At 38.6% G+C, this 22,683-nt stretch overlaps 1 protein-coding gene across 1 annotated transcript in view; it reads left to right on the top strand.

Annotated features, from left to right (window-relative positions):
* Window positions 1-22,683, top strand: part of PRORP (protein only RNase P catalytic subunit) — a 36,446-nt gene that overhangs the window by 2,896 nt on the left and 10,867 nt on the right. Inside the window, exons 3-4 of the mRNA XM_053981125.1 lie at window positions 455-587; window positions 11,335-11,442. Coding sequence (XP_053837100.1) covers window positions 455-587; window positions 11,335-11,442 — 241 coding nt within the window. The remainder of the gene's footprint in view (window positions 1-454; window positions 588-11,334; window positions 11,443-22,683) is intronic.

Here is a 22,683-nt window from a genome sequence, read left to right as displayed (position 1 = left end):
CTCTTAGACTGAGAGCTAAGTCTGTTTTCTGTCTTACTTTCTGTAAACAGTTAAAGACGTTGAGAGCTAAACTAACTTAGATCACCTCACATTTTATCATGGGTTAAGAATCTGTGAACAAAATGGTGACAAGTGGTTCCATAGTGGTTATTTTGTTAGAACTGTAAGAAGACTTTATTTTGAACTAAACAAGTTTAAGGTAGACTACTTGGATAAGTTTTTGAATAAAATTTAAATGGTTTCAAGAAAAATAAAAAGAATATAAGAGCGAGTGGCTTTAGTAGGTTTTGGTTGCACCGCAGAAAGAGTACAACTGATTTTCTGATTATTGTACTGTGTTGGGGTTCTTTTAAAGAATTGTTCTTATATACAGACTATTGATGAGTTAGTAATATTTAAGGAATTTCTTATTTAAAAGCCTTTTTCCTTTTATTTTCTTGTTTCACTATTGCAGTGGACAATGCCCAGTTTGCAAGCATCAGCTGGAGGACAGTAACCTCACCGAAGAGGAATACAGTAATCTCAGTGAGAGAATAATAAGGGACGTGATACATGGAACTGACACTTTTAGAAAGACAAGTCCAAAGGTAGGTCTTTTACACTGTCAGGTTCATTGGCTAGAAGTAATGTTCAGTATATATACAAGTAATATATATACAGGTAATGTTCAGGCACTTTGAGAACACCAGAAATTTTTTCTTTGCTTTAAGCATTGGTAGGTCATTAGATAGGCCATAAAGTATCCTGTGTGTATCCAGTTGTATTTATAATTTGCATCTAAATCTCAACATCTTTCATATTTTATTTGCTCTTACATTTTCAGCCAGCTGTTAATGAATGCTGAAATAATTAAAATGTTGGGGGGTCTTACATTAAAAAATTAAAATCTTTTGATCTTCCGAAAGCTAAATTTTAAATATGGAATAAAACCTAGTGAATGGAACAAAATAATACATCTTGAGCTTGCAAAAAAGTAAAATAATTGGTTATAGTTTTGTTCTGTCACCTTTTACAACCCACCAACCTATCAACTGCTCCTCAATTTTAAAGATACACTTTCATACTTATAATTACAGTATACAGTATTAAGCTTTTCAAAGGTCATGGTAAACATATGAGAGGGCGCAATTTCAGACACTACAGTATATTGCAGTTCTGTGACTTCACTAAAGCTTTTGACACTGCCTCCCAAAGCATTTTCCTGGGGAAGCCCATGGCTTGGACAGGTATGCTCTCCCCTGGATGAAAAACTGTGTGGATGGTCAGGCCCAGAGAGTGGCTGTGAAAGGAGCTACACCCAGTTGGCAGGAGGTCACCAGTGGGGTTCCCCAGGGCTCAGTGTTGGGACCAGTCCTGTTTAACACCTTTGATGATGATCTGGACAAGGGGATCAAATGCATCCTCAGCAAGTTCACAGACAACACCAAGTTGTGTGGGAGTGTTCATGAGATGGAAGGCAGAAAGGTTCTGCTGATGGATCTGGATAGGCTGGATCAATGGGTCAAGGCCAACTCTATGAGGTTCAACAAGGCAAAGTGTCAGGTCCTGGACTTCTGTCACAATAACCCCAGGCAGTGCTACAGGCTGGGGACAAAGTAGCTGGAAAACTGCCCAGCAGAAAAGGACCTGGGGGTGCTGCTTGACAGCAGCTGGACATGATCCAGTGTGTGTGCCCAGGTGGCCAAGAATGCCAATGGCATCCTGGCCTGTATCAGAAATGGTGTGGCCAGCAGGACCAGAGCAGTGATTGTCCCCCTGTACTCAGCACTGCTGGGGCCACATCTCTAATCCTGCATCCAGTTCTGGGTCCCTCACCATGAGAAGGACATTGAGGTGCTGGGCATGTCCAGAGAAGGACAGTGGAGCTGGTCAAGGTTCTGGAGAGTAAGTGATAGGAGGAGCAACTGAGGGAGCTGGGGTTGTTCAGCCTGGAGAAGATGAGACTCAGGGGAGACCTTACTGGTCTCTACCAGTACCTGAGAGGAGGCTGCAGCCAGGTGGGGGTTGTTTTGCCAGGCAACTGGCAACAGGGCAAGAGGACATAACATCAAGCTGTGCCAGTGGAGGTTGAAGTTGGACATGAGGAAGAATGGAAGAATTTTTTTGACTGAAAGGGTGATAAGACATGTAGTGGGTTGCCCAAGGAGGTGGTAGAGTCACCATCCCTGGAAGTGTTCAAGAAACGACTGGATGGGACACTGAGTGCTGTGGCTTAGTTGACAAGGTGGTGATTGGTCACAGATTGGACTTGATGATTTTGGAGGTTTTTTCCAACCTTAATGATTTTATGATTCTATTTCTGACACATTTTGTGTGGAGATAACACATTTGGTGGTAGCAATAGGGAACATAGCTGAGCCCCACTAGATGGAGCCCACACCACATCTCGGGGTAGGTTTGCTTTATCTTTGAGTATTGATTGGGCATTTGCTGCAGCTGGCACCTCAGTTCTTCACCAGCTTTGAAAATATGGAAGAGGACACCAGGTTTATTTTTCAGTCTTTCTGTGGGCACAGACATTAAACATGTTTATCAGTTACTGAAACTTGAAACAATCTTGGGGTATTTTTAATACATGCAGCCTATTGTGCAGTCATCTCATTTCCACACAGATCTAATTATCAGTTCAGGACTTTTGATCTGATCTACCTGTGAATTGTACAGGAGAATAAAATTCTCCTTAAAAATGTAGCATTCATTTTAAGTATTTAATAGGTACTGGTGTTCTATAATATCATAAACAAAAGTCTGTGTTCTATTGAATGCTGTATGGCTTGAAAATTTCAAATGGATCAAGTAGACAGGGCTAGGTTGGCAGTAGCAGTTGAAGGTGGAGAGATTTAGGAAGGGAGTTCTGTGTAACAGGACCTTCACACACAATCTGAAGAGTAGTAGAAATTATGTTCCTCTGTGTGAGAGCCTGATTGATTAAATGCATACAATCTAATGAAACAAAGACTCAATACACTATATTAAATTTTGATGTCAGTAGATTCTGTTAGTCTGTGTGATAGCTGAAATTCCATCATTTATCACTACAGGGCCACCTACTTGTTAGTTTCAAGTTGATCTCATTCCAGTTCTGTATCAGCAGGTAGTCCCTGAATGGAGATGAACTTGGTGTGTTTACTGTTGCTTGTAAAGCTTAAAGTCTGCTTCCTCAGTGAATTTTGAACATGGATGTGGGGGTAGTGGCAAAACAGTGTCATAATGTATCAGATGTTTCCAGAAATAAATTTGGGACTTTTTATGCCTTTGTGCTATGAAAGCAGACATGTGGTGATGAAAATATGCTGCCCATTTTAGGTATGTCAGACTGTGTGACTTCTTCTGCAGCCAGGGGCTTCCAGAGGGGAACTAGGTGATGAGGCTGAAATAAGGATGTGAGCAAATACATCTGAGAAGGTGGGGGGGATTTCATTTTCCAGTCAGTCTTTTTTTTTTTTAGTGGCTGTACTTCAAATAGGAAACTTTAGCTTTGTATTCCTTCTTTTCTCCTAACTAGTTTTCTTTAGTGGATCTATATTTCTTGCAATGAAATTATTAATCAGGGAAACAGTTTGAGTTGCTTTGAGCTCTAAATATTTTTTCCAACAATGTTTCAAATTGAATATATAAATGCATTTGGAATCTTGGTTTTTTTTCTTCACTGAGTAATAGTCTTTTGTCTTACTTTTGCAACGGCATCATTGCATTATTTTATTTCCATCACTTAAGAATAAAAGTGTTCAGAGTAGAAAATGAGGAGCAAAGACTTGGTTTGTTGAGGATCCCCCAAAAGTAGTTTGTTGTGCAGCGATTAATGAAGAATAAGTCTTTTTTGTAATTAGTTTTGGGAAACAAAATCGAACAACATAGGTTTGTACATCAGAATGGTAGTGAACACTATTTACAAATATGTTGAAAAGATGGCTTGCATGAACTATAAAACTGATTATCTGTGATAAATGTTACACATTAAAAATAAGCATCAATTCAGATCCTTATGCATAGCTTCTGGAAGGTCTATTAGGATGTCATATGATGATCTAATACAGCCTTGCAGGGCTGCCATAGAAAGGAAACAGTTATAGTAAGACTGTCACCTTTTGTACCAAATTTCTACGTGATATTTTCTGTCAGATGCTTGTTTACCCTGGCTGCATTTAATTGGGAGCTATGCTATTGAGCCTGAGAGGATATAATTGGTATGCTAAGAGGCAGAATCAACTTTTGCTGTGATGACTTTCATGTTGCAGCTGCTCCTGGGTGTTTACGCAAATGCTGTAATTTCATTCCCTTTGTGGCTCCTACATACCTCTGATAAGCCTGAAAGGGCTGTTGTGCAGTGGGAAGGAAGCTTATGGGAGACATGTATGTGCTGTCAAGAAGGCAGGAAGAGATGGGGTTGTGCTCATGTGAATTCCCACACCAGATCTGAGCTAAGCAGGGATTTTACATATTCTTCTAGAACATAAGGAGACGACAAAGAGGAAGTAGCCCATTCATCTCAGTGTTCTTTTGCAACTGAATGAGGTGGTGCTATTTCCAAGGAACCTTGAACATAAAGTTCTAACTCTTACCTTTTAGACTGATACTTTTTTTTCTGTAAAGCTTTGGTTCTCCTTCCAATTCCATGATTTGCCCCTAAGTGACCCAAAGGGGGCTTAGGGTATATGTCAGTTCTGTTCTGAATGTGGCACAGTATAGCCTGGGATAAGTGTGCCATTTACCTCCTCTACCTCTAATCCCATGGATGTTAGCTGAGTCCTGCGCCGACAGTGCCCGCTGTGGGCAGAGGCTGTGAACGGGCAGCGCATGCACATCGCAGCCAGTGCCTGCAAGCACCTTCCTGCTCCTGACAGTGCCTCCCAAGCTACAGCCACCGGAGCTCCTGACTCAGGGGTTATTTGTAAACTCAGAGGCGCGCGTAACAGAGGCCAAACATATTGTGTGCAATCCAGAGTACATAGAGATACCATATACAATACTGAGAAAAGCCATCCTGTTTAGAAGGGTTTGAAGGGGATTTCCAGGCTTTGAAACTGTAGGGGAAATAGTCAACCTGTTGGGCATAGCAGCAAATAGATTTAAGAATGCTTCACCAAGGCGCCTTAAAAAAAAGAACTGGCTGGATTTCAGTTGGACAGCTAAATTTTATTTCTCACACATAATGTTCATTCTTGTGTTTTTCTTCTGATACCAAGAAACATTGCTGAAAACAAAGCAACCCCCATGACATTGTATTTTATGAAACTGTTAAAAATGGAATGTTTTCACTTCTCTAAAATACCCCCTGTTTGATAATAGGGGTAGTTACATTAGTGCAGTATAATATTCTGTTTATCAGAATTTGCTGTTTCCTTGCACTTGAGGATGTTGTCATTAAAAAAGAGGGGAAGCACTGCTTTTTGTGCTGTACAAAGCTTAAAGTATTGGAACTTCTTCTGGAAAAAATATATGTTGAATATTGTAGTTTTACATTTTTAAATTTAACTAGTGTCTCTCCACCATTCCTGATGTGCACAAAAACTTTATTGTTCAGAGGAAGTGACAAACAGCCTTTTCTGCAGTGATTTGAATACGTTTTACTGGAATTCTTTAATTCTTATTTTTGAACTCTGTACATTGGCAGGAACATAATAGCCTTTCTTGTATTTGTAAGTCCTCTGTGAATTCACTCATGTATCTCCTTTGTATGTTAGATTACTTTGGGTTTTTGCATTTAGATAGTAGACCTTTTGGATGGTTTGAGAATTTGACTAATGCCATGATTTTTATTTCTAGTTGCAAACATATTTCTTATTTAGACTTGAGAAGAAAAATGTTCAAGAGGTTAATTTTTTTCTGTGATTTTAAACTTATCATACACTTACAACTGTTATAGACATTAAAATTATTTCAAAATACTCATGTGGATTACTCTCATTGCTCTTTCTGCTTGTTTAACTATATTTTCTTTGTTTTGAAATGTTTATTTCTGTTATCATGTTTAACATAGTATCTGTAAATACTAATAATGAATTCTTTCCCTCATTTTTGTTGTGGTCTTGAAGCTTGTAATCTGTATGTACACTGGTATGCGAAGAAAAACATATATTTCTGTTCTATAAATCTATAAATGTATTTACAAAAGCTGAAATAGTATTGTCTTACCAAAAAGTACTATTTTCATATTTATTACTGCTGCTTTTTCAAATATTTCTCACTGTGTAAACCAGACTTTTGAAGTCTGAAGGTACACTTAAAAAAAAAAACAAACCAAAACTTTAAATGAATTAATTAAGGCAGCAAAACTAGTAATTTTTCTTTTTCTTGCTTGCTTTTTCAAACAATAATTCCTACAGTTCTGCTTTTTTACAACCAACCTCTCTTGCTTTGCTGTAATATTCCAGGCTGAGAGTTACATTTCATAAAATGTCATTTCATAATTTAGCCAGTTAGCATAGTCAGGGCTATGTGTGGGAAAAGGTGATCCCAGTAGTCTCACCTGCTACCAGTCTCATTCCATTTCCTGGCTGCATTTTCATGCCAGGACAGTCCTCTGTGTTGTAACCTCAGCAGAGAGACTGGTGGAGACTAAAAACTGTTGTATGGGCTGAGTTCATCCACTCGAGTCTTTCTCCATGTGCTAAGATGTGTGCACAGGGAGTTGAGGGAACAAAGCCAGGAATGAATGGCTGAGGAAAGGGAGAAGGTGGAAACACCCCTTTCTGGGGCACCACCGATACATACCAGTATAAGATGGTGGTGAAATAGTGCATGAGCTGGTGTGGAATACAAAAAAAATGCAACTCTTTGTGCTTTTGCCAAGATATGAATGGACTTGAGCCACCCACACCCTAGTGATTAAACAATAAATTATTTAAAAACTCTTAAATTCTTTACAGCAATATAAATTCCATCATGGATTTGGTTATAGCTGGCTTTTTCTTTTAGTTGTTTTAGTCAGTGTGCATCCATTTGTGAAGAAAAGATTTTTTAATTGAAGGTGCAGTGAATAATTTTTAAGGGTTGCACAGTTGGCATTCCCCTGTTTTCCCAGTAAGGCAATGAACAGAATCAGGTGGGTTTTTAAAAATTCCCTTTTCTTTTGTTCATGGTGTGAAACAGGATATCACTGGAGCCACTGTGAGTGCTGTGCTGTGTGTGTGGGGGGAAGTCCTGCAGTGAGGTAACAGCCCTGCTGTATTGCAGTTCTTCTCTGCAGAACCTGAGCCTTATGGAGGGTCACGTCAATAAGCAATACAAAATGTGGTTTTAGTTTAGTTCCTTCAGTTTGAGTCATGTTTTCGAGTCCATAAGGAAAATGGACTTCCCCTTTAAAACTTTGTGAGATTAATCCAGTCAGAACAAGTTAGAAATCACTGTAAGGTTTGCTGTGTTTGTTTGGGTGCTCTTACCTGGAGGGGGGTGGGAGGCAGGGAGAGATGTGTTTTGTTACTTGTTGGCTTATTGAAGGAAGTTCCCCTTGTCCTGTTGAGCAGGATGTTTCCAAGTAAATGCTCCTGTGGCTTACACCACATGTGGAGGATGTGTAGAATAGGGTATGTGTTGCAGTTTCCATTTGGAAGGGTAAGCCTTTGTGAATAGCTTGCTTTTTTTTTTTGCCTAAACCAACCTGACTCTTAGGGGTGGTCCTGTGCAGGGATAAGAGTTGGAGTCAATGATCCCTGTGGGTCCCTTCCAACTCAGCATATTCTAGGATTCTGTAACCTTCATGTCATCCTTGTACTGCATTGATGGCCATCGTGTCTGGGTTCTCTTGATTAGTTGTACTCTAACTGCAGCTGTGCTCTGCTTCATTTACTGCTTAGAAAGAAAGCCTTTAATTTCTTCCAACAGTTAGTTAATGGGGAGATATCTTTAGGGAGCTCTGCATGAATCATCTGTTTACTACTGTGGCTAAAGTAAGAGCTACATAAAATCCAGACAAATCCCAATCTTTAAAAGATTGGCATTCTTTGAATTGTCTACTTTCTCTCTTTGTGGCCAAGTGGCTTGGTCTTGGTTGGACACCAGGTGCCCACCAAGCTGCTCTATCACTCCTCTCAACGGGACAAGGTGTAGGGGTATAATGAGATGGAAAAGCACTTGTGAATCAGGATAGAGGCAGTTTATTAAAGCAAGAGCAAAGGCTGCATGCAGAAGTGAAGAAAAATAAAGTATTTATTCTCTACTTGCCATTGACAGGTGATGTCCAGCCACTCCCTGGGCAGTAGAGCATCAGTATGCATAGCAGTTGCTCCAGAAAACAAAGGTCATAATAACAAACACCCTCCCCTTGCCCCCTTCTTTCTCTTGGATATTGTTCTGAGGAGGTGTCTTTTGGATGGGATATCCCTTTGGTCAGGTTGAGTCACCTGTCTTGGGGATGTCCCCTCCCAAGATTTTGCCCACCACCTGCCTACTGATGAGGGGAAATGTTGGAGACGCAGCCTTAATGCTGTGGGGAACATTAACTCCAGCTCAGCCAGACCCAGTACACTCCTACTGTGTAAGTCTTTGGGCGTTTGTATCATGTCTGGATGAGGTAGCCTGCTCCTTATTTCCAGGCTTTGCCCTTTTCCTTCCCGTGTCCAGAGAGGATGAGAAATATGGCAGCTCAAAAACTGGGGACGTCTCTCAGGGGACGAGACCTTCTCTGTCATTCTTAATGTATTTTTTTTTTCTGGAAAAGGAAAGAACACACTCTCATGTGTTGCTGGGGAAATATGGGTGGTGAGGAAAAAAATGAACTGACCCTTGGGATTTTTAGTCTGTCTGAGGCTTTTTGTTGGAGTCTTCTGTAGTTGATGACATGAATTAAAGTTGGCCATTTGTCTTCTGCACTTTGCTATTAACTCCTCATTTCCCTGCCTGAATAAGTCTTCTTGCCACCAGCAAACCATCCCTCCCTGTTTTGCAGAGTGTACACACAGAGAACAATTGAGCTGATCTGGGAGGCTGGCAGGGCAGGCTGTCTGGCAGGCATCTGTTGAGAGTGTTAGGAGACACGGACAGGAGGAGATGGTGCGGAAACCTGCAGTGGCCAAAGGAATGACACTGAAAAAGCTGCAGCATCTCCCCAGAGAGCCAGGAGATGACTTTCTGAGGAGTGCTGAGCCTATCCTGGTGTCTCTCAGCAGGACTCTTCTGGCAGCCCTGCACCATCTGCTCTTCTGGGAGATGAGAGGGATCCAAGCCAAGAGTGGGCAGAGGAGAGTGCAGACCTGCTGAACCCCTCTGCTGCTTCCCCAACTCATGCTGTAGTATTCCCTGAACAAAGCAGTCTACTCTGCCCATCAGGGGAAAACACCTTTTCAGGAACTGCTCTATAACCATTGTCATTTGAAGTAAAATACCACTTGAAAAATGCTCTGCAAAGTGCTTGTTTTGTGTTGAACTGAGTCCATAAAGACAAGATTACTTGTACAGTTTGCTTCTTAAAAATGTCTTGACTGTAACTGTGTTGCTTCAAATAATATTGCCCTTTGTTAGCATTGAGGAAATAACACTGTGTTGGAATGTTTGCCATGTTTCACCTGCTTCCACTTTTTGTCTTTCCTGTTTTCACTCATCTTTGTCTCAGAGCTTTTCTATCTTAATTTCATTTGGACTGCATGTGTTTTGCTTCTTTTCATCTCTCCCATATTTCAGACAGCCATCCAGTATTGCAGTGATGACTCTCCAGATTTTGAACCATAGGGAAGTCCATGGGTGGTGTTAGCTCAGGAGTCAGGAATCCATATTGTTTAGTTTTGCACTTGTTTCTGCCTGCTATCCCTGCCACTGCCTTTCCTAGTGACTTCCTTCTGTGTCTTGGTTTTCTTGTCAGATGGTAATGAGAATTTTTATTCATCTATGGAAAATACATTGAGATTAGGGCAGGGGGCTGGGGAAAATACTTCACAAGTGCCAACAATTTATTTTTGTTTTAGATGATAATTTCCTTGTCCAGTGTTCTATACTTTCTCAATAGTAACATTTATTTAAGCCATGGAGAAATGAAAGATCACATAACAGGTGATTGATTCCTAGGGTGCTAGACTGAGCCTTGTGTTGTCTGTCTTCTTATCACTGTGCTTTTGACTGGTACACCTCTGTTCAACTGGAAATTATTCCTGAAATTTTAACTGCTGAGTTATCTTTCTTGGTTTGTACTCTTAGTACAAGTAGCCCTTTTCCTAGTATAATTTGTCATAAGCATTCCAACTAAATTTGAAGTGATCATTTGTTACTGCCTGACAGCATTGTATTTTCTGGAAAAATGAATTCTTTCTTTCATTTCTTTCTCCAAGCAAGAATTGTATATGCTCTGTATGTTTTTGGGTGCTGAGGCAGTGTTTTTTATTTAGATGTATGTTGCCAAATTGCTACGTGGAAGAAGGCAAGATGAGAAGAGTACTTCTTGAATCCTTTGCAGAAGGCATGAAATATTAATTGTTTTGAGTTCCTGTGAAAGTTAATTTATAGTCTGGACTGTGAAAGCTCTGTCAGTGATAAATAAATCTTACTTGTTACTAGAAAGGTAATTTATGCAGCTAGGTCACTGCCCATCAGGATAATGCAGAGTTCTTGGTCTTATTAAAAACAATCAGAGGCAAAAAGTGCAAATCTTATGCAAGTGTCTGGAAAAAAAAGACTAAATCTTTCCCCAAAAATCAAGGGAGAAATTCCTGAAGATTTTATTATAGATTTGTAGTCTGTTCTTCTCTTATGGACTCTCAGACCTAAAGCAGTTGCGGTTTCCTTATGAGGGAAAAACTGGATGTTTTGCTCAATCAGTGCATTACATTTCTGACCTAGTCAGAAAGTTCATGGTTTTAGCCTTAAAGCCACGTGTTTCTTGCAGATGGAGTACTATCTTTCTAAATGGATGTTTATTTAAATATTGACTGGCATTCAGAGATTTCATCATTCTTTCAGAGAACCTAAGTATGATCATTATTTTTCATTTGGATATGTTAAGAGCTAGTAGTGGTGAAACTGTCTACTGGACTGTAAAGTTGCTTTGTTCAGCAGCTTCTGTGTGACAATGACTGTAGCAGGTATTTTTATAGAAATGTACAGTTCAGATTGTAATTTTGAAAATTTGGATAACTGTAAAGTTTTGGGCTTCAGTTGTAATGTAATTTTTGGTTGTAATGGTTTTATTGGAAGTATCCAGTGTAAGACATACGGCTTAAAAGATGGGGTGGGTTTTTTTGGTGTGATTGTTTTAGGAAATAATCAAGTAGTGATGTGAAGTGCAGGCGACAAAGGAAAAGTGAGACATTTGGGCTTTGTTTCCTTTTTAAATAAAAATGGAATCGAATTTCTTTCTATTAAACTCAACATATTATTCACCTGTGTTTATTTATTTATTTATTTCAGGAATTGGAGGCCTTTCAAACATTTGTGGAAAATCGACTTCCGTTTGATATTGTTATTGATGGACTCAATGTTGCCCACATAAAATCCAGAAGGATGCAGTGTGAAAATGTAAGTGCTGGTTAAATATTCATTAAGTGTTTTGTGTATACTGATTGTAAAACAGTGAGTGCCTCATTATTACTTATCCTCTAGAGAAAATGAGCAAATACTTTGTTGCACATTCACAATGAAGTTCAAAGAGTTATCTAAGTTTCACAAATTAAAAATTATTAGTGGGAAGATGGCTCTTATATATTTGCCTGTATTAGCTGTAAAATGTCATACATTTCCTCATTTATTCAATGTTTTTAGTTACAGCTAAGGTATCAATAATAACATTATTGCACAAACACTGTGATTGCGTAAATTTTCATAGAAATAGGGATTTGGGGGAACTGGATAAATCTGCTGGGTAGAAAATTTAGTGTAATATGGTTATGCTTGTAAAAGTTGTCATTAAAATAACCCCTTGCTTAGTTCAAACCGCATCCTGTACACATTTAAACATTATTTCACTTCCTATTGCTTTGAGACTTGAGTCCTGTTTGACAAGGGTAGCTCAAACTGGCTTCAGTTCTTTCCACTTGATTTGTAGAAGAAAAATCCTGCTCCTTTGTCAATACCTATGTTTGAGAATTCTTGATATTCCCTTGTAGCATTTCGCTAAGAATTGGCTTAAGGTTATTTGGGATTTTTTTGTCAATCGAATTTACTTTAAATTAGGAGTAGCAAACTGGCTGCTCACACTTATTCCAAAGCCAGAATTTAAATTTTCACACTCTCAAAATTAAAATTAGTTTATAAATTAGCTGGATAATAAAAGAAGAAATTCACTTTTACTAATTACAACAAATACATTTTTGTTCTAAGAATTACTTTAAAGCTATTGTTAGGAAATAATGTATACTCATATACGTAGATAAAAGTGAGCTAGGGAGGTTAGATAAACTTGCTGGAAGATGTTTCAGAGTGGCAGTGTAGTTTCGTGAGATACTGTCTCACAAAGAGAGTACTTTACTTACCACAAAAGTAGCAAAAAAAGTTCACAAGTTTTTTGGGTGGGGTCAGGGAGGAAGTTTTGATTATCTGAGAAGAATTCCAGGCAGAACATAGTGGCACAATGTTTTAACATCTAGAAAGACAGGTCTATGCTGCTGAAGATAAGGAGGGGAAAAGAATAGCCTTCCTCAGTGAATGCCTTTCCCACTGTGGGGGCTCTAAACAGGATTCTGAATGGTTTGTAGAAACTGGAGGCAATTGAGCAAAGAACCAACCTGGTTTTGGCAGATAATTACTCCTAATTTCTGATCAGAAATCTTACTAGGAGATATTAGCATGCTGAACAGCATAAATTGCCTTTGAGTTTCTCCTTAGCTTGGGCTGTAATGGAAGCACTTTGGGATCCATGATGCCAAAGAGCTCCAGGAGGACTCTGTGGAGGCATCAACTTTCATATAGGTTGTTCCATATAGGTACAGGTCAAATTTCTCTTGAATCCCAGCTGTTTATTGATTAGGAAGATTTTGGGAAGACCTGCCTTTCCTTCCTACATAACAGAACAGTAACTTGGACTCACGCCAGCTTATCTAGAAGAAGGTTCTTTTAGCTAAAATTTACTTGTCCTATGAGTTAGGTTGCTGTGATTGATTATTACATTTTGTCACGCACAAAAATGCTAATCATTGGGGTTTCTGCCAGTCTTTTGCTGCTCCTGTTTTGTGGATCCTGTTTTTGGGAGTATGGAGAGATGAGAGATTGGAGAAGCCCATTATTTCTGCCATAGACCTGTAGATACTCACTGGCTGAATAGTATCTGTTTTGGCATGGGAAGTGTATATTTGCACTCTAAACAACAAAATAGCTCCTTCACTTCCCAAAATAAATAATATTCTAGGCACATGGACTACTAAAGACTTTTCCCTGCATTGATCTTCTCAATTAACTGAGATACTTCTATTTTTTTTAATGCTAGATGTCATTATACACAATTACAGTATTAACTATTGAGTTTCTAGTTTTTTCCAAGTGGAAACATAGTTTAAATGTGAGATCATGCTGGATGTTAGCAGATCCTTTTATTTCTTCATGACTCTGAACTTCTGTGTTGTAACATGTCAGAAAAGGACTATGTTTTTGTTCTTATTTTGGACACTTCTGACAAGAAGCATGCATTCTTGTTTTCTGACTTTTTTTTTCCAAGACTGCTAAAAACAGAAAGAAACCCGCAAAGCAGAGCAATCCTTTCTTTTGTCTCCAAACTCTTTTCAGATGAGGGAAGGGAAGGCCACAGTAATATGTTCATGTGTTGCTTTTCTCGTTATGGTGTTGCTGCCAAGTTGTCTCCCATCTGTGAATGCTGACCTCCCTGAATGCTGTAGTCTGTCCTTTGAGGGCTGGCTCTGCCACAAAGCATCCTCTTCTGGAGGCTCCAATCCTCACACCCGTGACAGCTGAATGGAAAATGTGGAGTGGCACGTATGGGGCATTTACAGCCTGCCTTATGAAGTTCTTCAGTCTACACAGGGAAACACAGTGCTGAACTGAGAAGATGGAGAGGAGAAATAATGTGAGAGAAGTGGGAGGCAGAGCACAAAATATGGAAAAAGCCAAGAGTGAAGGCTACTGAGGTCAAGCTGGCGGGCTAGGGTAGCATGACAGTCCCATTTTGAAGAAGAGAGGTATGCTGTGACTTTTGCTTGACAAGAGAGGTAGTAAATGAACAGTGTTTCTGAGGACCTTTGTTAAAGCTGTCCAGCCTGTCAAAAGCTAAATAATTTAACTTGTCAAAAAGCTAAGTTAATTTTAGTCTCCAGGTATGGGTCAGTCTGTGTCTTTTCAGGGGTTGATTACTGCATCTGTTAGACGCAGTCAGAATATTGTTTTATAAACTTCTCTGTTAGAGTATGTAGTTAGTATGCAGCGTGATTGAAAGAGAAAATGAGATTGTTGCTGTATTTCTAACACACTCTTAAGTGTTACTATTTGCAAATTATTAGTTTCTTTGGAACCTGTCCCTTATGTGATTTAGAGAGAATGGCAAAATTTTATTTTGTTAAACACAAGAGAAGGCCTAAGATTTATGTGACAAAAACATGGTAATTTAAATGCATTCTGGTCTTAATTTAAATTTAACAAAAAGTACTGTTTAACTTCATGACTTAGACTTAACTTCCAGAACTGCAGCTGTTCTGCTGAAAACCAAGACTCTAGCTAACTCTTAGTCATATGGTTAGAATAAGAAAACATGGATGAAATTTTTCTCTCTGTTTCAAACAGCCTAACATTTGTAATTCCATTTAGCATGCCTTAGGCATCTTGGGGAGTGGCTGGGTTGTGTGGCAAGGCACAGGTACCTTGAAGGAGAAGAGGAGACAGAAAACAAGCAAAAGTTGAAGGTCAAATTTTTACTCATTTAATTCCCAAAATATTCTGACACTCTAGAAAGCTAGATATGTGACTTCCCAGGCAATTTCAGTCCTCATAGCCAGCTCTTAGCATATCATCATGAATATTATTGACTTGACAGATGTACTGGAACATCCCATGGCAGTTTCTCTAGTTTATGACACTCTTGGTTTGTAAATATAATCCCCAATTGCCCTTTTGTCCAAGTGGGTTTTATTCTTAGTCTGTTTCCTGGTAGAAATTATGATGTGGCTGCATCAATTACTCAGTTCCTGAAAAAAAAAACCAAAAACAAGGAGGCGGCATGAAGATGGGAACAAAGATTATTTGAGGGCTAGGGAATGGTGAGCCCATTTAATTTGAAGGCACTGCACACACAGTGACTGTAAAACCACAACGGTGGACACCACCTCCTTTCAACCCTTTGCTTCCTTACTGTAGCATTTTAAATTAGACATAAAAGTTGATTCCTTATTAAAAGATATTATAGAATGGAAATTATTTTTGCTATATAATCAATAGAAAAAAATTCCAAACCTCCCTAAAGTCTAAAATCGTTCAGCCTTGTCATCTGCTGCTGTAAGACTGTACCTGATGGGTTTTGCCTGAGTCAGTCACTGTACTGCAAACGAATGAGGCTTGTAAACAGAGCTATCCTTGCAGTTTAACTAAGCAAAGTTGATTCAGGCTGTATCATGAGGTGTATGTATCTCCAGATGTATCTAATTACATAAATCCTTACCCAGCACAATCACATTTTGTACTCTCTGTAGTGCTCTCACCTTTCACCTTGTAAAGGTCAAAAGAGGGAATTTCCACTCACTAGTTGTCCATTTCTCCTACTAAACGAACTGTTACATAGTTTTTAAATGGATGTTTTCCTGTTTATGACAATTTTTTTCAGAAGTATCCTTTTGAAATGAGAGGGAATCTCAGTGCAGGTATAGCTAGGCTCTAGAGACTGCTCTTGGGTTGCAGAAGAGGAGTGAAGGCACTTTAGGCACTTTGCTCTGCTTCAGCTACCCCTGAACTGTGGAGGACCAGGGTGGGAGGTGACAGAGGGGTGAGAGAGCATGATCTGCAAGAACAGTCTGAAGAATATTTTGCTATTCTTAATTTACAATGAGTTTGGTACATTGTAAATTAAGTATGCAGCCAGGTCCTTTTTTTTAGCTGTACCCATCTGGTGTTAGAAGTAACCGAATATATATTTCAAATGTATGTCGGATCAAAGCTAACTCACTATTCCCTTCTTCAAACAGTTTGGCAGTTGGGGTCAGCTCTGCCCTAACTTTACCCTCTCTAATCTCTATACTAAACTCAGACATCTAAACAATTGGTAAAACAGTTCCAGATTGAGTTACTCAAAGCTGACAATGCACAAGGGAATAGTTTTTGCTCTTGGCAGATAATTCAAAGTAGTTCCTCCTAAACTTAATCAGCGCTTCTATAAATAGACTACATGAGTTTGTGTAATTCCCATATAAATTGCAGTAGGCCTGTAGAATAGCTGAGGAAGCCAGATCCTTGCTGTTCCTTCCCATCCCAATCTGCTGGCAGCAACCAGCATACATCTCTGGCCTGAAGCAGCAGTCAACTCCTGCCAGGAAAGCCACCGGACCTGCCCCCGTGCACCTCTCACAGGCTGTCACAAAAAGCCAGGCTGTGACTGCTGTAAGTGGGAGTGCTCTGTGGCAGCTGCAGGGGACACCTCATGTTTTGCATCTGTTTCTTGTCTCTTCCAGGGGAAGAGCAGCAGGCTTGTTGAGTGGAGATTGCCCTCTGAATTGGGGAAGGGACTAAGAGAATTTTGTAATAATACTTGTGTGTAAACATATTGTTGCATTTTCTTTTTCTGTATGTTAAAGATCTAAAATTATATTTAACAGGAGGATTCAAGGTTTAAAACTAACATTATTGTTTTCGTTATTCTAGTGGTTCTGTAGTAGTTATTCCTGGACTCCTGGCTACATTAGCAGTAGAGAAAAGAGGGGGCAGAGAGAAGTTGCAGTCTTGGAAGAAAAGCTGATAGTGAAAAAAAAAAGGTTCATCAAGATAAGGGAGAAAAATAGAACACAGGATAGTAGTCTACAGGAAAATGGTGAATGGTCCTGTTAAATGTTTGAAAAAAAACAGCTTTGGCCACAGAATTAAAGAACCTTGATGAATTACACTTTGTGAATTCAGCTCAGAACCATTGCTTTGGTATGTACTGTATTCAATTTGCAAGGCTTATTTTCCAAATATAAAGACAATTATCAAAACAAAAAACCCCAACTCTTTGAATAAAGGCACAATTTTTAAAAAGAAGAAAAAAAAAAAAAAGAAAACCAGGCTATCTATGACCCATGATTCTCCTGGCTTAATAACCCAAATCAATTTTGAAACATAATTTTGCTTCTTTGAAATCTCCCCTTAATGCCTATAAATCCTTTATGATGAAACAAGGAGAGCAAAAAACATACTGAAGCTTGTAGTGTTTGAGAAAAATAGTGAATACAACTTTCTCTCCCAAGTTCCAGTTACTAAACTGTTTTTGAGGCCATGAGACACACAAAAAAATCAGCTCCTATGCATACAAGTATAGTTGACAAATACACACACTAGTGTGCTCAGGTTTTCATGTGGTAATCTTTACAAGTCTTCAAGTAAGTCTTAACCATGCAACATGCATAAAAGATCATCTGTACAGTTATTGAGACAGTGATACTTTGTACAAAACATTAGCTCCACTCTATGAGCTGTCCTACAAAACAAGCAGTTATTGATAAATTTGACCCCAAAAACTCATCCATGGGAAAGAATTTTTTTTTCTCTGACTCCTTTGGCAGCATCTGTGATTTGTTCAAGTACTTTACTGTCTGTAAATGAAGCAAGAATGAAGTAGATCCATGAGTCATTCTCTGTTTGGAATCAATACATCCAACAGAGGTCTTATTTGTCATACTGTGACAGTTCATCAATTCTGCCTCCGACCACCTCTTGTCTTACCACTCAACAAAGCAGTCAGATGTGTTTGTTCATTTGCTCTCAGCCTTTTCCATCTCTTCTTCTTTTTTCTTGTCTTCTAATGGTGGTTCAAGTTTGCATTTCCATGATAACAAAACATTTGGCCTGTTGCTCAAGATGGGAGAGATTTTTATCTTTGCAACATGGGTTTCATTCTTTAGACCTGTACTTTCATTTCCTATAAGTATTGCACAAACCATAAAGATGAAGACTTTTGGTGTTTTCATTGAAAATCACCTTCACCAGCTGTGTAACATGATCTTAGAAGAGAAAGAAGGTCAAGCAGTAAAGGGTACTCTTGAAACTTCACCTGCTTTTAGTGTTAGAGATTCATGAGTGAAATATTCAGCATTGCATCTATATCTCATCAGTTAATTTCTGGGGGTTCCTTAGATATCCCAGCAGAAGAACTCAGTTCTTCTCTGAAGACACATCTCAGAGATCAATACCAATCTGCAGAAATCTTTTCCCTCTCCTTCTATGCTGGGGCCATCCTAAAATACCATAGCCCAAGCTCAAGAATTTTGGTCACCAGATGCAGAAGAACAAGGCTGTTAAACTTCCCAAGTGAGCTGAAGGAGATAGACTCAGTTGCCAATGAAACTTGGAGGGAAGGCCTGTATAACCTGCAATGAAGTTTAAAACTGAAGTTAAAGTAATTTTATTTTTTTAAATCTAGACTTACAGAAAATCAAGTACAATTGTAAACAGCTTTTAATCTAAATCTCTTCATAAACTGATTGTTTTGTGTTGTCTGGAACATGGAAATAGGAGCTCCTATTTGAATCTAGGAGACCGACTTCACCAGAATTAAAATTCTATTCTGGGGATGACAATTGTGCTGGCAGTGTTCTTGCTTAAGACCAATTCACAAGAATTCCTGTTTCAAACTGAACTTCTGAAAAATGGTAAGAACTCTTCTTAACCAAAATACTGTTGCCCATTAGAGGTGACATTCTGTATCAAACACATCTTAATGCAAACCTGACCTTTTGCCAGTATTGATTTTGTACATCAGATACAGACATAAAAGGGAAGAGGCTATCCCTATTCTACTTTTTACTTTTCTTGTTTAAGGGTACATTTGTGCAGTTATTCCAAGTAAGGGAGGGAAAATGAGGGGAAATAAAATAGTCCCCATGCTAATTCAGATTTATGCCTTTATCTGTGGTGTTAATCTAAATTAGGTCAAATTAGATTAAACTAATATGTTTACTTGTGTTAATATAAAGAGGAGATCTTATTCATATCTCAGATCTCATATCTGTCACTTCTCAGAGGACTGCTACCAGAACTGTGCCATTAAGCTGGTATTGTACATGCTGAGACTTGTAAACCATTTTGTTGTTTGGTATCATGTGAGGAACAGGAGTGATATAGTAAGAACACCAGTACCAAGAACATAATAAAATAACTATGGCTACCTTTGCTGCTGCTGTTCTTCAAGTTTTCAGGAAAGTAACTGTTATACAATAGAAATCTTCACTCCCATCCTTCAAGAAAAATGCCTAAATCAAGATCTTAAAAATTAGTACTTGCAAATTAGTACTAAAAATTAGTACTTCACCATTAGGTGAAGAAACAACCTTATAAAGCATCATTTGTGTTGGTGTTCTCATTTTTCTGTACATCTCCATAAACATTCAAATCTTCTATTCTGTAATTTTTATTTCCTAAATATGATCCCCCCAAAATTAGACAATTTAAAAATCACTTTGAATGGTTTATCTCTGGCATTGTAATTATTTGCCCTGTATCATTATTAGGAAACCTTTTTCTTAATGGGAAATTCTCTATTTCAAGTATTTTACATAGTTACTATTAATCTTTACATGCATCTACTGATTTTTCCTTTTCCCCAGAGATACTAGCTTGTGATGCTGTTTCTTTGTGATTCATTATTCACTGGTCAGTTCTTTAATGATCTGAATAGTTCTTTTCACAGTTCTTGCTGGAAATATGCATTGAAATATAGTGAGTCAAAAGCTAAAGAGGTTGTCAAAATTATGTAAACATAATTCTATTTTTCAACTAGTTTAATGAAGTATTAATTCCTTCTTCTACTTTTTCTGAATAGTTTCTACCATTTCCAGCTGCTATATTGTCCTATCCTTGCACAATGCTTCCTGTAGTGACTGTTAAAACTGAACCTGTACTTCTGTCATATGGTTGATACCAACTTACCTCTTAGATAAATCAGGAAGTATTAGTGATGCTTATGCCTGTCCTTATTGTCCAGCATTTATCCATTTATCTGCTCGCTTCTATGCTCGACAAAAAGGAAGCAGTGAGTTTGCAGTAATATTTCTTATGCCTCTGATATTTTGAATTTTTGACTCTTGAGCTTTTAAGGAATCAAGTTGACATGGCTGAGTAAGCTGTGTACAGTGTGTGCCATAAGCTCTCTAACAGCAGCTAAAAGCCTGTTCAGTTCCACAGGTTCTGAAGTAGTTGTTATTCAGAAGTTGCTCCTGACTTACGTCGTATACCGGTGTAGGAAGATCAACCTTGCTGATGCCTTCTCTCCTTGTTTATTTCCTAATTGTGTGATACTTTGGTAAACTAGGTAGTGCTTACACTATATAGACTGGAAAAAAAAATGTAGAAGTATGATGCAAGTGTTTTATTAGAGCTGTGGTTCTCCAGAGTTTGAGCTTTTACATTTAGTGCAAGCTAAAGAAAAGGGTACTGTAATACCTACCTCTTGAATACTGCCTATACTACTACTTGATTGACTGACTGATTGATTGATTGATAGGAGTTTTCTTCCACCACAGCCCTAAGCTGCCACACATTTGAATAAATAAAATGAAGTAGTAGTAAGAGGGTTGCAAGTAATCATAGAGCAGAACCACACAGTCTCAATGATGTTGATTTGATGGTGATTTACTGTGCTCCTTGTAAGGAGTAGTTACCCTGGGCTCATCTATCATTAATGTCACTATGCTGCTATCATCATCAGAAGTCATGTACATGATGTCCCTGTAAAACATTGCACTGTGCTGTTTGAATCTGTTTATGTGGAATGGCCATACATTTCAATAGTGAGAGGAAGTGTCTTAAAGAACTGGAGGGTTTTGACATTTTCACTTCTAGTTTATATGTATGTATCTGCATATCATGCCTTAAAGAGTGAAATCTCTTACCTTTCCATTTAATGGGCATTCCCAAATGGGCTTTCAGAAATTTGAATGCTATAGGTTAGGGATTTCTTTTTGTCATCCCACCCACTCTCATTCCACAAGCCTATTTAGTCCACCAGCCTAGGTAACATAACCAGTAATAAAACACAATTTTAACCATATGCTATCTGATAAATTTGGTAAACAAAACACTTCTGAAATTATAGTTCTGTTTTGAACTTGAGCACTGATGTTCAGTCCTGGATGCTCTTGTTAGCTGGGTATCTGCATCTTTTACATGGAAATGGATAAAAGAGGGCAAGATGCAACATAATTCCTCAAAAGTGCTAACTGATATAGTCGTACAGATACCTGGAAACTGTAATTCTGAGTCCCCAAGCTAAAAGTTGCTTTAAAAAATAGATCCTTTTATGAAATAGGGCTGGGGCTTGGGCGTGGTTCTTACTTGGCTTCTGTTGCCCAAGCCTTTCTGGTGGTCATATTTTCATATTCTCAAGCTTGTTTCTCTTGACAAGGGGAAAAAAATGGCTAAGTATACAAAGTTTTTCATATAACTGGTTGTTCCCAGGAGGCCAAGCCTTTAGACAAATGCCAAATATCATCTATAATTCATTTGTGGGAGCTGACAATATCATCTGCTTGTCAAATTGCTGTATCTTTTGAGTTAAAGAAAAATACTTTGGATAAAACAGTGGCCTGCCCAGTGTGCAGCTATTGAGTATTGCAGACTCCTACCAATATACTTACATGAAAAGCATCAAAGTACAAAAATTAGATTTTGTGGACTTTAGCTGTCATGGTGGACTTTCAGACTTTCACTGCCTTGGATCTCCAGGCATGGACACTGCTAGCAGTGTTACTAGTAGTAAAATGGCACGAGTCTGCAATGATCAAAACTAATGGCTGTGTAAGTTAAATAATGCTGACCCATAATTTACATCAGCTGCATTACACTGCATCAGATTTTTGTTGGTTTTGTAGGAACAGTGAGTTTCTTTCCAGGGTGAGCCTTGATCCATCTGAGACAGTTGAACTTTGCCTCATGGTACTGGCAGTGCAAGGTGTGCTGATGGATATGAAAGCCCCCTGAGGTTTTTCCAATCTGGTAAATGCCAGTTATGCTTTTAGCAATATTAAACAGATTCCCTCTTAGGTTTCTCCTTGCTGAAAGCTTTGGTTTCATGATTGGCCGAGGACAGATAGGTCTGACTCTGACCATGCAGCTGCTCCTCCATCTCAAACCTTTGTGCTTTAGTTTGCTTCTGCTGATTTTTGTACTGTTCAAGAAGAACATTTTGTATGTTCTCTTTCATATTAAACAAAATTTTCCTCTTTCTGACCTTCTCAGAGAAATTACCACTCATTTCAGTAGTTTGTTAATGTATTTGTATGTTAAGAGCTGCAAAAGTTCTTACTGAAACAATTGTTCTTGAAGATGTATAAAAGTTTTGAAGATAACCTCTGTATAATGATCTGTAGCAGGCAACTGGAAAATAATATTACTGGGAAACAGCAGAAAGACAGTGTGAAAATTGTGTTAGAAATATTTGCTGCATGCTGTACTCTGATGCTTTTTTTCAACTGCAAGTTGTCAGTTTACTGATGTTTCCGTGGTTATCATGTCATTCTACCTGGATGTCCATTGTCCTGCGAGCTTAGAAATGGTCCTTATGTTAAAGTGTTTCTGGAGCTGTCAAGTTTATTAAAATGTGGGGCGTCTCTGCAGAAGCATAGGTTTAATATACCATAACAG

This window comes from Vidua macroura, chromosome 6 (genome assembly GCF_024509145.1).
Source record: "Vidua macroura isolate BioBank_ID:100142 chromosome 6, ASM2450914v1, whole genome shotgun sequence".
Lineage (NCBI taxonomy): Eukaryota > Metazoa > Chordata > Aves > Passeriformes > Viduidae > Vidua > Vidua macroura.
The sequence above is the reverse complement of the archived record's forward strand: the minus strand, read 5'-3'. Positions and strand labels throughout refer to the sequence as shown.